Genomic DNA, 13,503 nt, shown 5'->3' with positions numbered 1-13,503 from the left:
ATTTTGATGACTTCTGATCACATATTTTCCTTGTCACCCAGGCATGTGTTCTTGTCTGCATGGCATTTAGAAGACTGCGATAAATGAGAAGCCCTCCGTGGTGTATGGTGTGGTATTTTATCTACAAAAAAAAATTAAATCTGTCAGCTCCTGTTTTCTATTTATAGCAATTTATCTAGACAAAAGCAGACAGTGCAGGCAAACTCACTTATAGTTCAGAGGACCTTGGCGGGCTGCATAACAAAGACTCAACTCGAGTCAAACTGAAGCAATCGAAATGAGAGTTTTTGAGGTCAGGATACGCCTTCAATCAGGCAGCTTCCACACATATAATCTCTCCAAACATGCAGATAGTGTGCGTCGTGCCCACCGCGGTCATTGCCTCATCAAGGAGAGTTGAGGAATCACTGACACAGCAACAATAGTATGCCATGCAACCTTATCATACCCTGTCATCTTGCTTTTCTTCTCCCTCTCTTTTTCTATCCATGGCAGCAGTTCATTTTTGCCCTTTCAATTCCCTGCCCCGAAAAGTTCACCATTCACATCATCCTTCTGAATGGTTTCCAGGGAGAAGATCTCCAGAGACACACTTCAACAAAAGGGTCTCACCACACCTCCAAAATGTGTGTGACAGCAACCAGATTACAGACTTGTAATTACAGAGGGACCTGTTTGTATCACGATGGAAGAAATGGATGGACTACATTAAAAAACGCTGGCCAGTTTTTGCTTTTGCTTTAGATTTTGACTTTGTTAACTACTAGAAATATTAGTTATATTAATGGAAACAAAAGATCTACATTTTTTAAAATTTATTTATTTATTTATTCATTTTTATTTATTTATTTTTCTTTCCTTTTTCTTTTTCCTTATGTATCTTCTATTTATTTATTTATTGTTTCCTGTTTTGCGTCTTTTTCTTTTCATTTCTTTTTCTTCTTTCATTCTTTTTGTATGGATATTTTAGTTGTTTAAATATAAAAAAGAAAAAGAAAAATGACTGATGACGTTGCAGTATATAGAAATATCTCATTCAATTCAATAGTTCAATAATGGCAGTGAAGGTATTTCTGCAGAATATTGTGCTATCGCCATTTAAACGATGGATGCAGCCATGATGTTTGTTAACAATGTGGGTTTTTTGTGATGAAGCCTCGAGATGAGAGTTTTTGACATCACCATGTTCCTCTTTTCAAATAGCACATGAGGGGTGAGGAGTGAAGGAAGAGGAGTCTGACTGCAAAATCGAAGAATAAACGCTGGTTTGTGACATGTCAATCACAAGCTAAGCCTGCCCTAAAATCCATCCTACATGACCGTCTTTGTGACTGGAACAGAGTCATAATGTCCACATGGAGATATGTTTTGGCTTGGAAAACTAGAAATTAGGTTTTTTTTAATGCATTTCTCCACAGCTGGACTTCAAATAGAAGAGTCGACCCCTTTTGGCAGTTGAAAAACTGCAGGTGCAAGGTTTTTTCTGTATCAGAAGCTACATCCACCTTATACACGGAAGAAGCCATCTTCAAGAAGTCTGCAACACGGCGAGACTCCCACCTCTGGGAAACATAAGCAAACCCTGACTTGTTATTTGAGTGAACGTGCAGATACTGGCTCACTGTTTTCATAAACTGTGTTGTGGTGCGGTGAGACTTGCACAGTCTCCACGCTCAGGATTGAGGCATATATGATGCCAAAAGTAAACAACTTTTATCTGTTTATTTTTTAAATCAGGTTTTATATCCCGCTCCACATTGTAATTAGAGTTATGGTCATTTCCACATTCATTTAGCAGACATACTCACAGTAAACAAGTTGAAAACACTGCCACAGCTGTCAGAGGCACAGAGGCAGTTAAAAAAAAAATGAAACAAAATAAAAAAGTCGTTAAATGTTCAACTTTTATTTGTAAGACCAAACACTTTGAGATGTTTCAAATTTACCCTGCCTGCCTACTCAATCCTCTGGCACTTAAAGCTCCATCTGTGTCACAAACTCCCTCTCCTCCTCTGTCTCACGTACACACACGGACACAATCACGTACAAATAACTGCTTTTATCCTCCCAAAAGATGCTTTGTCTCCGCAGCACGTTCTCCCACTATCTGACACCTCCCACAGTGTTCACTTCTTAAACAAACTCCACATGATACTTTAGGCTGTTTCCATGCTACTGTTGCTATGGATGTCAGTCAACACCCTCCACACACACACACACATACACACCTTCCCTGCCATCAAATAACCAGCTTATTTGTACTACTGGTCTGCCACTGAAAAGTGTGTTAAGCAGATTAAAACGTTGAGGACTTAGCTGCGCTGGCATGCCAGCAGCCCAGCCTCGGGATTCTTCTGATTCATGACTGCCGCTAACAGAAAGTGAAACGAAGGTCTCAAACATGCTATGACACTTACCAAAATAAACCAATTACTCAGTTGTTTCAGATTTTCAATTTAGATGGACTCTAAAATAAAACTTTAAAAGATAAGCACGTCATTTTCTTGGTGGGCTGGGCTCCTCATGACCTTTCTTTCCCCAGTTCTGGCATTATATAGCCTATGAGCTACGTAGATCTTCACAAGGTCATCTTATGGTGCAGTGACAGCTGGTGAGATCTCACCACAGGGTGCCATCTCATCCTGTCCATTTATTTATTTATTTAGGCAGGTGATGATGAGGACGGGAACGACGAGACGGAAAACATCAAAGAGGAGTGAGTAGGTCCTTTATTGTGTTTATGTCATGTTCTAGGTCTAAAGAGTGTAAATTAGCTTAAAAAAGAATCTGATCTTTCAGTTGAAGTTTTCCCATTTCAAAATCTTAACATGTGAGACTCGTGAGTTTTGGAAAAAATAAAAATAATAATATCTAAAAAACAAACAAACAAACAAGAGAACGTGGTTATGAAAGAAAAGGACAGCTTCAGAGGTAGCAAGAACAGCACAGACTGAGTAAGAGGTGCTTATGAACGTGATGGACTACTTAAATTTAAATCTATTATTGCATTACAAGAACAGGTTGTTGTTCTTGTCATTGTTTTTTAAATTAATGATTCCTTCATCAACAAGAGGATGTTTTACTTCTGTTTAAATTTTGTGTACAAAGCAGGGCTGCTTGACAGCTAATTCCCAGTCAGCAACTTGTTGCCAGACTATGCCGGTTTGAGAGTGGTGTGGGGACTGATGTTTTCACATTTCCCACATCTGTCTCTGTCCATCTGCCACCCACTAGCCTTTCTCCAGATGGCCGCCTCATTTCCCCCTTCCCTTTGCTGTGTAATTTCTATTTAATTAACATGAGTTGTACTACAATAGGCCAGTGGTTTACAAAGAAGCCGTGGTTCTCACCTTACTGTGCTAGAATGAAACACTTCTATGAAAAGAATTTAAAAAATACTGGGTATCTGCCAATATAGAGCAGGGGTACTATACATTATGCATAACATGAATAGTAATTTATTAAAACCTGTTTTCTGGAATGAAATTAAGAATGCTGCTAGCTCGGGTTAGCATTGAAAATGGAAAGGTCAGAAGCTTGGAAAAACAAGAAGCGTGTTAAGTGACCAGAAGCAACAAAAAGTGTTGCTGAGACAACAACAGGGTGCAAATGCAATTGCCATTACCAGAACATCTGCACAAATCATCCTTCTTCACACTTGGTCTTAGCACTACCTTGCAGTGGTAACCCACCACATCGCCCACGCATGTCAGTGAATCAGCTATTGTTAGCCTTCCAATCAAATAAAGCCAATATCTCACACAATTACAAAAGTAGTTAGGAAAATAAATGTCAAATAATTGTCTGCTGAGTGGTCTTTTAATCTCTTTCTTTCACTGTAGGAGCCACAAGGGGGCACTAGTATCACCACAGCACTAAAATATTTGCTCAATTGATTTTGCATGAGTGTCACATTTTGTTAATCACCTGCACTTATTGAACAGCTACACTGAGAGAACTTCAAAGCACAAACCATGAAAGCACAAAACAAAGTTGCAAGATAAGGCACATATCAGATTCACAAGCAGCCAATTGAGATGGTTTGCATCATTTATAACTTAATATAACCAGACAGTGTATTCAGTCAGCAAAGAGAGCTACGTAGCTCTTCTTTTCATCATGATGTCTTTGCGACACTCACACAGCATCATAACCTGAAGGCTGAATCTTCTTTGTTACATTAGTAAAAAGAAGATTAGGACTCTCAAAAACATGACAACACTTAAAGTGAGCCCAGGAGAGCCAAGACAAAATAAAAAGTGCATCTTATTTATGAATATAAAATAAAAAAAACACATCATGCCCTAAAAAAATCAGTAAGTGCCTCCCAGCGATATTAGAATCAATACCAGAAAACTGTACCTAGGATGCAAATGTAGGTAAAAATGAGACGTTTTATGCAAAGCAGGAGAAAGACTGACCACCTTTAGCAAAAAAGTTGCAAAAAAATCACATAATCACTCAAAACTTGAAATGTTTAAGAAGGTAATCAAAGCTTTTACTCTCTCATTGAGTTTTGGATCCAAACAGCTAACAGTATAAAACTGAACGTGTTTCCAATCAATGTCAAAAATACAGCTATTTGCATTTAATCGTTAAGTGTCTGTCTTTAACTGTAAAAATAGCTTGAAGAGGCAAACAGCACTAACCTGACGTCTGATCTTATTTTTAATATTTTGAGTGTTTGTGCAATGGAGCAGAAAACACAAAGAAGTTTGTGAGAAAGAGACTTTTGTTCTAAAGCACTGCTTAAAAAAAACGCACTGTTTCCATAGGAACTGTGAAAGCTTTCCCTCTTTTATGACCTCTGCCTCAGAAGCATTATTATACTTGACTTAATTTTAATGAGAATCCAACACGAGCAGAAGGTGAAGCATTAAAAAAAAATAAGCCTGAAATACTGCTAACACAACTGTGATGTGGAGCTATTTGGTGAACATTTACTCTTTTCCAAAAGAATTTAATGAAGCAGTGAAGCTGTTAGTAACAGTGGTCTCAAAAACTTTGTATGGTTAAACTCTGTAACCTCTTATGAAGATACTTTTAAAATTTAAAAAAGGGAAATGTGAACATATAAAAAGAAATCGGGCACTTTCAGTGCAAGTGATTAAACCTTAACCTAAAAGTGGAATTTCTAACTTTTATCATAAAACTTTACTAAAAAAGCAACAAAATTTTAGGAAATAATTTGTTTTATGCAAAAGTTGACCTCTGACCTTGACTTTGAGTTCAAGGTCACTGAGATTGGAATATGTCAGAGGTTTTTAGTAGATGCACCTATGGTATGAATTTCAACATCCTATGTTGCCCTGTTCTCGAGTTAGGCAGAGCGGCCACCCACCTAGCAGGATGGCGACAAAACTCCACCCCCAACTGATGCCTTATGCTTCCCGGTAAGTAAGCTTCACAGAGCGTCCCAAGTCGCTCAGCTAAAGTTAGTTTCTTGAAATTTTATTTATTGCCATGAAATTTCAGCTATGAATGTCTTTTTGTTTTGTTTTGTTTTGTTTTTTTGGTGGAAAAAAGCTTCCATAAAAAGCTTTTGTAAAAGCATCTACCACAGTTAGCAATGCTAAGCAGTTAGCCGTACCTTTTTAGTTCTGTGAGGCGATTATCCATATTCATGCACATTGAAGGACTCATAGGCCCATGAATGAAACAGCTAATGTAAAATTTGCTTAAATTCTTGCCAAGCAACCACAGGAGATAACATGAGAGGATTTTTTTAATTGCCTAGCATACACTTCCTGCCTTGATTCAGATTCCTTGCATGTGTCGCCTCCCCAGTGACCAGACTGCTGACTGAGGGCCCGGAGGCCTGGATGCTGGAGCCAGTCATGATCACATATCTTATCCGGCAGATTATCATGCAGGTTATTTGTTGGGTGATTTCTATGCAAAAGCAGTGTTGGGCACAGGCAGACCCTGTGCCCAACACTGCAGCAAAATAACAATAAAAAAAAGCCTGGAGGGAAATAGCAGCAGAAATAGCTGTAGAGAATTACCAGATGCAACTTTTTTTATAACCCATTGTGAAATACAGTCAACTAGTATGAGTGCAGAGAGAGAGAGAATGGCACAGCACGAACCATTAAATGAAAAGAATAAAACAGCGAGGTTTCAAGTGAGGACTTTGAACTACACAGTTAGGATGGTAGAAGCTGAATGAGACAAATTAAAACATGAAGCATAGAGATGGGAACATCAAAATCTGCATCTGTTTCTCCTACAAACACGTGAAGAACTTGATTTGTTCGCATGACTGTTGTATGCAAGCAGGACATTTTTACAGTGATGTAAGTTCGGTTACCCCAACTGAGGCTGCGTGATCGACCTGTGTTTGCTTTTACATCAATGCTTAAATTACGGGAAAAAAATAGAAAATAAAATCTTAACTTACATCATTATGTACCAGTTTTGTGTGAAAAAATGATTTGCTAGAAGCTGGGATATATACAGAGTATATACAGACGACAGAGTGACTCATGGAAAAATGTAGTAGGTCTTTTGCACTAAAACAGTTTCCTGCTGTGACCAAAGCTGCCAGGTTTCCATTTAAAAAGCTATCTGATGTTTGGTGTAACTTTCTTTTTCTTTTTTTCTATTTCTTAACATCAAATAAATCTCCAGAAAAACATAGTAAGCACCAATGTGTCCCATCAGAGCAGCTAAAGACCTATAAGAAAAAGAGTCAAATGAGCTCTGGGAGCTTTTGATGTCATGCTCCGGGGACAAGGGTGATCAAGGGAGGGGGGTAATATCTGTTTTACAGACAGTATGGTCCCACTGTGGCATGAGATGAGGCTCATTACAACCAAAGCTTGATAGTGACGGTACAAGCTGAGAGGCTTTGACACTACCATCCCATCTCAAATTGCCATATCCTCAAAAGGAGACTCTTCATATATTCTCACACGGTTCACATATTAAAATACACAGAAGCTACGCTCAAACAGACATCACACAGATATGGGAAACCTGAGGAAAAAAACCATCCCCGTGGACCTTTAAAAGAGATGTGGGACTTCCCTAGCCTTACCGAGCAGACGGTCTCTATGATCCACAGATGGCTTCGTGAACTGCAGGGCATTCGCATGGCAATAAAGAAAGACCCAAATTGAGAGAAACAGTGTATCACACACTTAATCTCTACAGACTTGTGCATAGGGAAATTTAAGCGATAGCTCCAAACCTAATTTGGTGTGAAATTTGTGTGGCTGTGAAAAGCTGGGCTAGATACAAAGTAACAACTCCAACTGTATCAAGTCTTTTTCTGTGAAAGAGGAGAGGAGCTTGTACCGAACCATTTGCAACAAATGCAGCATGAATGCATAATTTAACATATGGTGATGAAGCCACCAAACATATGCACATTAAAAAAGTGGCTGCAGCAATCTTTAAAGTGCAGGCTTAAAATGCATCGATGAGTATAAACACCCAATATGTAGCTTTATTTATAGAAAGGCATCGGTGGATACTGCTCAGACATGTTTTTGGTGCTGGTGCAGGTGTGATCAATAATATTAATTAGCAGCTGCACTTCAATTATCATAGTTTCTGGGTTCTGATTGCGTGCCTGCTGGCTCTCTCTGCAATTATATAATGAGAATTTATAAAGCTGAGCAGAAGCTGTAGTTTGAACCTGCTACAGCCAGACAACATAACACGCTGCACTCACTTTTTTAGCCATACGCATAAACATAAGCATGCATGTTTCACTAACATAAATACGTACAGATCCAGAAGAAAGGACGTTAAGAAAGTTAGTATCATTTTTGGACTTTGGCTCGCTATATTTGGCGCTTCACTTGACACTGTGTTGCAAATGACTGAGATCACATCATGAAGGGATTGCTAAACAGTTGTTTTCATACTAGCATCAGGCTGAATTATCATCACTTTTATAGCCCTCTTACTGAAAGCAGCATTACCCAAGGCCAAAACCGTGAGATGTTGCTCTTAGCTTACTTTTTATATCCTCTGTTATTTTTTAACTTCTTCTTTTACTTGGCCTGTGTTTGTCTTTTATACATATATGATATTGTACAGGACTTTGATTAGCCCTTTATAAATAAGTGATTTTTAAATAAAGTGTATGGTATGGTATGGCCTTAGCTTGAAGTATGATGGTTAAGCAAGTTCCTTTGTGTTATGGAAGCCTTTGTAATGACAGTAGACTGACCAATGTGGAAACTGTGGAGAATTAATGTTTATATTAAACATGTTTCTCATAATCGATCTATTTTTAGATGGATGTCAACTTTTTTAGAATATATTTGTCTGTATAAAGAGAATGCATCGTAATGAGTTTGAGACCGCTGGTGTAGATCACAAATCATATGTGGGCGTGGCCTGTGCTGAACCTAAAGAGTCAGTACCTTCTTTGTTAAATGAAACTGTTGCCAGCAAATTAAAAATCAGAAATATTTCTTTTTTTTTTTTTTAAAGTATGTTATATTTAGTTTTGCACCAACCTAACTACCAAATTTACAGTCTCACCTCTAAAGCAATTATTAGCCATTTTTACCCCTCAGCTGTAAAAGGTTGACGGGGTATTGTTGTCAGCCGGCCAGGCGGGCAGATAGTCAGTGGGTGGTGTGGACACGTTTGTGAATCCAATAACTTGAGAATTAAACAATGTAGGATTTTCAACTTTATACCAAAGGGGCATCTTCTAGGAGGCTGAGGGGTAGCACAGGCTCGCATCAGTATTTTTAGAAATACTTTTGAAAGATATGAGATTCAAAATGTGTTCCTTTATTGTTTTTTTGTTCTGTTTTATTTCTTACAGTTCTATGTGAATAAAAGCAACGCAGTGGTGAGGTGGTTATCACTGTTGGCTCACAGCAAGAAGTATTCAGATCTACTGATCACCTGGGGTCTTTCTGGTGTGGAATTTGCACTAGTGGGCTCACTAAGTTCTTGCAAACAAATCCGTCTTAGGTTAACTCATGATTCTCAACTGGCCATAGGTTTGAATTTTGGCATGAATAGGTGTCTGTCTTTCTGTGTTTGGGTGTACCCTCCCTTTCACCATGACAGCCCAAATAGCCTCCAGCACATGAACTGGATGAGTTCGATAGATTGATGTGAAGAAAAGGTGGCAGTGATCATTTGTGCAGAAAATAGGAGAAAAATGTCTGAGGATTCTAAGAGCTGTGAAAAAGAACAACAATGTGACCACAAATCGAAAACTGTACCCATGCTAGAAACATATACCAATACATCTAATGTCTCATCTGCATCTGCAAAGGCAATATATTACATTTCGATTTCTATGCAAAAAAATATGTGCTGTTTGTGCAGTCAACTTTGAGGTTATACTTAAATACATAACACAAAAGAAATGGAAAAGTAATGTAATATCTGGAACAAATTAACTTCTATGGGTAATACGTTAAAAAATAAGCATAAAAGTAACACTCCAAACACTTGGTTACAAGCTGAAATAAGAAGTATTTAAAAAGTCTGTAACTTAATAGCATAAGTCATTTTAACTTAAGCAGACTGGAAAGCCTGAGCAGGAATATTACATTTGACAGGCTCATGAAAGCACTTTGACTGAACTTCTTAACCTAAGTTGGCAGAAGATGTCATCTCTTAGTTTGATAAAGGCTTTGCAGCTGGTTGCCTTATTCGCCTTTTTTGTAAGGTTTTTTTTTTTCCATTTAGTATGCAGACATTTACTCGAGATTTCAAGAAATACACTTAAATCCACAATACTGTGGTGAATGTTTTTTTTTTAAATGCCTCATTCTCCTGGTCTTCCCTGGCCTCTAATCCTCCCGTCTTTCATCCATTCAGAATAATTACAAAATATTGGATGTTAGGTGAGTAATTCTTCATCTATCACTATTTCTATTCTTCACTGTCTGTCCCACTCATTTAGTTAGTCACACACAGGATCACTCACTCGCTCTATAAAAAGGCATACAAACACACACACACACCTACAGCAGCCATTATGGATGACTAATGATGTGACACTAGCAGTGGTGTTGCAGTGTAGTATGACACAGAGGTTCATATCCAAGCAACTCAAATCCCAAATGACCAAGAGAAGCTAATGCTGTGCACATGAAACGCAATCAGGAGAATATATAATGGCTTTAATGTTATGAAATGAGCTTTTTCCATATATTCAGATGATCTCTAAGCCCACGTGGAACAAAACTGTATAGCTGCTCACTACCTTTAAGTCCATGTGGCTAAAAAATAAATAAATAAAAGCTCCATTTCCTTTGAGTTTTTTTGTGTGCAATATTAAATCGTACTGGTTACTGGAGCACAAGTGAGAAACTGGAAACAGATCTAGTATCTCCATCTGTGCATATCGCTGTCCCCTGCACATCTCCAACTGCAGGAACTGCTGCCAAATCACGCCACAGATTGGCTAAGTGCGATAGTTCGGCTAACCGATGGCTTTAGCTGGTCTCATCTAAATCCATAGACATCAAAGAAGATCTGTATTTCGGAAAATAGTGTGAACCGGACCCTGCATCCCGAAGAATCATATTACCCAGAAGTTTCATCACTGCTGCAGTGACTATGGAGAAGATTTTTCCCACTAGCTTGACAGATGCTGCCATAAGAAGGAGTACACAAGCATCCTGGCACTTTGAAGCGGAACAAGAAGACAAGCAGAAAAATGGAAATAAGAAATGAAGAGTAGAGAACAGTAAGAGTCTGAATTTCAGTGATTCATCTAAACTTCCGATATATTTACAAGCAAGTGCTAATAGTTTAATTCTGTCTCCTGGATTATTCATAAATTGTAAAGTAATGCTAATCCACAGGAATATTGTATTATGCGTAGGCCATTTCCGAAGAGGCTATTAAGATGGAGATTACACTTTGTAGTCGCCATCGTTAATATGTTGTTGATGGATAATTCAGATTTAGCAAACAGTTTGCTGTGAGGAAACAGTGAAATAATAAAGCTGTTTAATAACCATCAGTATTGTTACTTGATCCTAAGCTTGTGTAATATAATACAATCCAGAATAATGATTTCCAAATGTGATTGTAACTCTATAAAAGAAAAAAAATGTAATTACTGAGTCCATTATCATTCCCAAATGCTGCTGTCCTTCAACCCATTGGTTTCGCACAGAATCACACAAGCTCTTCTGCAGGTTCACAGCCTTGACAAGTGAGCCACATAAACATTAATATTCATCTACATAATGTTAACAGATTCTCTAATATAGTGTATACATTTATACACATAATCTGCAAGTAGAGCAAGAAAACTGATTTCACTGTGAGAGAAATATTTGCTAAAATTGGTTGCTGAGGGTTATTATAAAGTGTTACCAAGATTAAAATATCTGTTTTTAGAGTCATAAAGCTGATACCTGTTTTTTAAAAAATGCAAAAACTTCCAAATGGCACTGTCCTCAAGGCTGGTCTCTTGTTTGGTTCAATACACAAGGTAAGTTATTTCATTTGTTTCAATCACTATTGCATGTGCAGTTCTTTTCCTCCGTCCCATTACACATCCACTGGGTATTCTGGGTTTTTACGGGCTGGTCCTTTGGACCTTTTGCTAATTATGTGCAGGAAACGCAGGCACCTTAATCACCATTAGTCTTTGGTAGACACGACACTGTGGTGCTCCTACAGAAGACTGCCAGTAAAGTTAAAGAAAAAAGTGGCAGCTTTAAGCCATAACCAGTAAGTGATCTTATATGTTTGTGTGATTTAGAGTATGTGTATACAATAAAGTCAATATGAATATAATAAAGCTATTCTGACTGCTGCATGTGGTTTCCAAGGTAACAGGTGATGGCAGACTATAAAGCTAAAAAAACAACTACTCTGTGGCAAAAACAGCAACCTACCTAAACGCTAAATGTTTTTTACCACTCAAGAAGTGTAAAAAGTCTGCTGTTACTTGAGTACTACTAAAATGTACCAGTTTCGTACTAAACTACTAAACTGGTACATTTGATTGGTTAAATTAGTCTTACAAATTCCTTTACCCCAATTACCTCCTGATCTCTCACAGGTGCTTAACAGCAGCCTTTCCTGTCCCATTTCCCCTCCCAGCACCCAGATCATCGATTAATCTTTGGGGGAACCAGTAGCGGGGGCCTCGAAACATCTTACCGGTGGCTGCTGAGAGTTGAGTACCCCCCTCTTGGTGGACCCCCCTCTGGAGCTGAGCCTCTTCCACGACTCTGAGAAACGCCCCCTGGTGGTGGGACGTCCTGGCCCAGATGTCCCGGATGCAACAGATGAATCATCCCGGGTGGAGAACGGCCGCTCCCGTCTTAACTCCCTCCGCTCTGCCCACTTCTTCTTGGAAGCCATTAGTGTTAAAAATGTAGTCAACAGATGTGGCAAGTACGGCAGCCACGCAGACTAGAGGAGGCTGTTCTTGATTCAAACTAGTGCCACAGGTGGCATCTTCACTTCATTCTCAACTACCCACTGAACAGCCCCTGTCTCCCTCTGTTGCCCCCTTTTTCCTTAAGTCTTAAGACTGGGTAAATGTCTGACTCCTGTCTCCCTGTTAATGTCACTTTTTTCTCTCTCTTCTTCTGATCTGTTGCGCAACAGATCTTCACCTGCACGGCTTCACTCCTGTGCTCTTCTTTCTCTTCTCTGTGTCTTTCCTCTGGCAGGGAGCGAGAGTCAGAGAGGAAGGTGGTGAAGCAGAAGGTGCTGCCTGCACCCTGTTGCATGTGCTGTTACTGTGGCTCAGCCGTTGATGCTGTTTTCCCTCCTCGCAGGGAGAGAGAGAGAGAGAGTGAAAAATAGGGAAACAAGGCAATAGAAGGAGAGAGGGAGAGAGAAAGAGAGAGGGAGAGGGAGGAGGAGGGGGTCAGGGAGTACAATATTCAGATCCGGGTGAAAGAGATGAAATAACAACAAGGAGGAGAGGTGGGGAGAGGAGATGACAGCTAGGCAGGTGGAGAGAGGTTAAAAAAAAAGGCGACCACACAAGGAAAAACGAAGAGACAAGCAAGAGTCTCAGGAGTGCAGGGTTCCTGTTGAGCATTGCGCAGAGCTGCTTAAAGCTGACTGAGAGGCACAGAAACAGACACCCTGTTCAGTAAGTCACTCTCTTACTGTGAACACTGTGCTTTGAATACCCACAGCTACTAAAACCTCCATTCCCTCCCTCTCCTGCTTGTCTTGCTTCCCCGATCTTTCATTCAGCTTGTCACTCTCTCCTCTGTGTGTGGCGCATGTGTGTGTCCCCCTCTTCTTCTTCTCTTTTGGTACTTTATGCACATGGTTTACAGTTCATGGCGCAGCCTTGGCTTCTTTGTTGTAGAACAAAAAGTGTCGCCAAATAAAACCAAGAGTCATGGTCTCCTTCTTCTTCTTCTCCATCATCATCATCCTCCTCCACTCTCACACTTCTCACTCAAAGGCTTCAGAAGTGTTAAAAGACATGCCACGCTGTGGAGTTGACAGACAGTAAGGATTTGAGTCCATTTTTCCAGTGCAGTAGTGGAGAAACAGCATGACAGCAAGTCTAATATGCCACAA

The 13,503-nt window shown here is 39.4% G+C and overlaps 1 protein-coding gene across 5 annotated transcripts in view; it reads right to left on the bottom strand.

Annotated features, from left to right (window-relative positions):
* trpm3 (transient receptor potential cation channel, subfamily M, member 3) overlaps positions 1-12,383 on the bottom strand; it is a 162,905-nt gene extending 150,522 nt beyond the window's left edge. For 4 of the 5 annotated variants that reach the window (XM_076890779.1, XM_076890774.1, XM_076890775.1 and 1 more), the window contains exon 1: positions 12,112-12,383. In XM_076890779.1, the coding sequence (XP_076746894.1) occupies positions 12,112-12,315 (204 nt within the window). In that variant the 5' untranslated portion in view covers positions 12,316-12,383. The remainder of the gene's footprint in view (positions 1-12,111) is intronic. The other variant, XM_076890776.1, reaches the window with a different exon arrangement.
* Between the last annotated feature and the right edge of the window lie 1,120 nt (positions 12,384-13,503).

This window comes from Maylandia zebra, linkage group LG12 (genome assembly GCF_041146795.1).
Source record: "Maylandia zebra isolate NMK-2024a linkage group LG12, Mzebra_GT3a, whole genome shotgun sequence".
NCBI lineage: Eukaryota > Metazoa > Chordata > Actinopteri > Cichliformes > Cichlidae > Maylandia > Maylandia zebra.
This window is presented reverse-complemented; position numbering and strand designations above follow the sequence as displayed.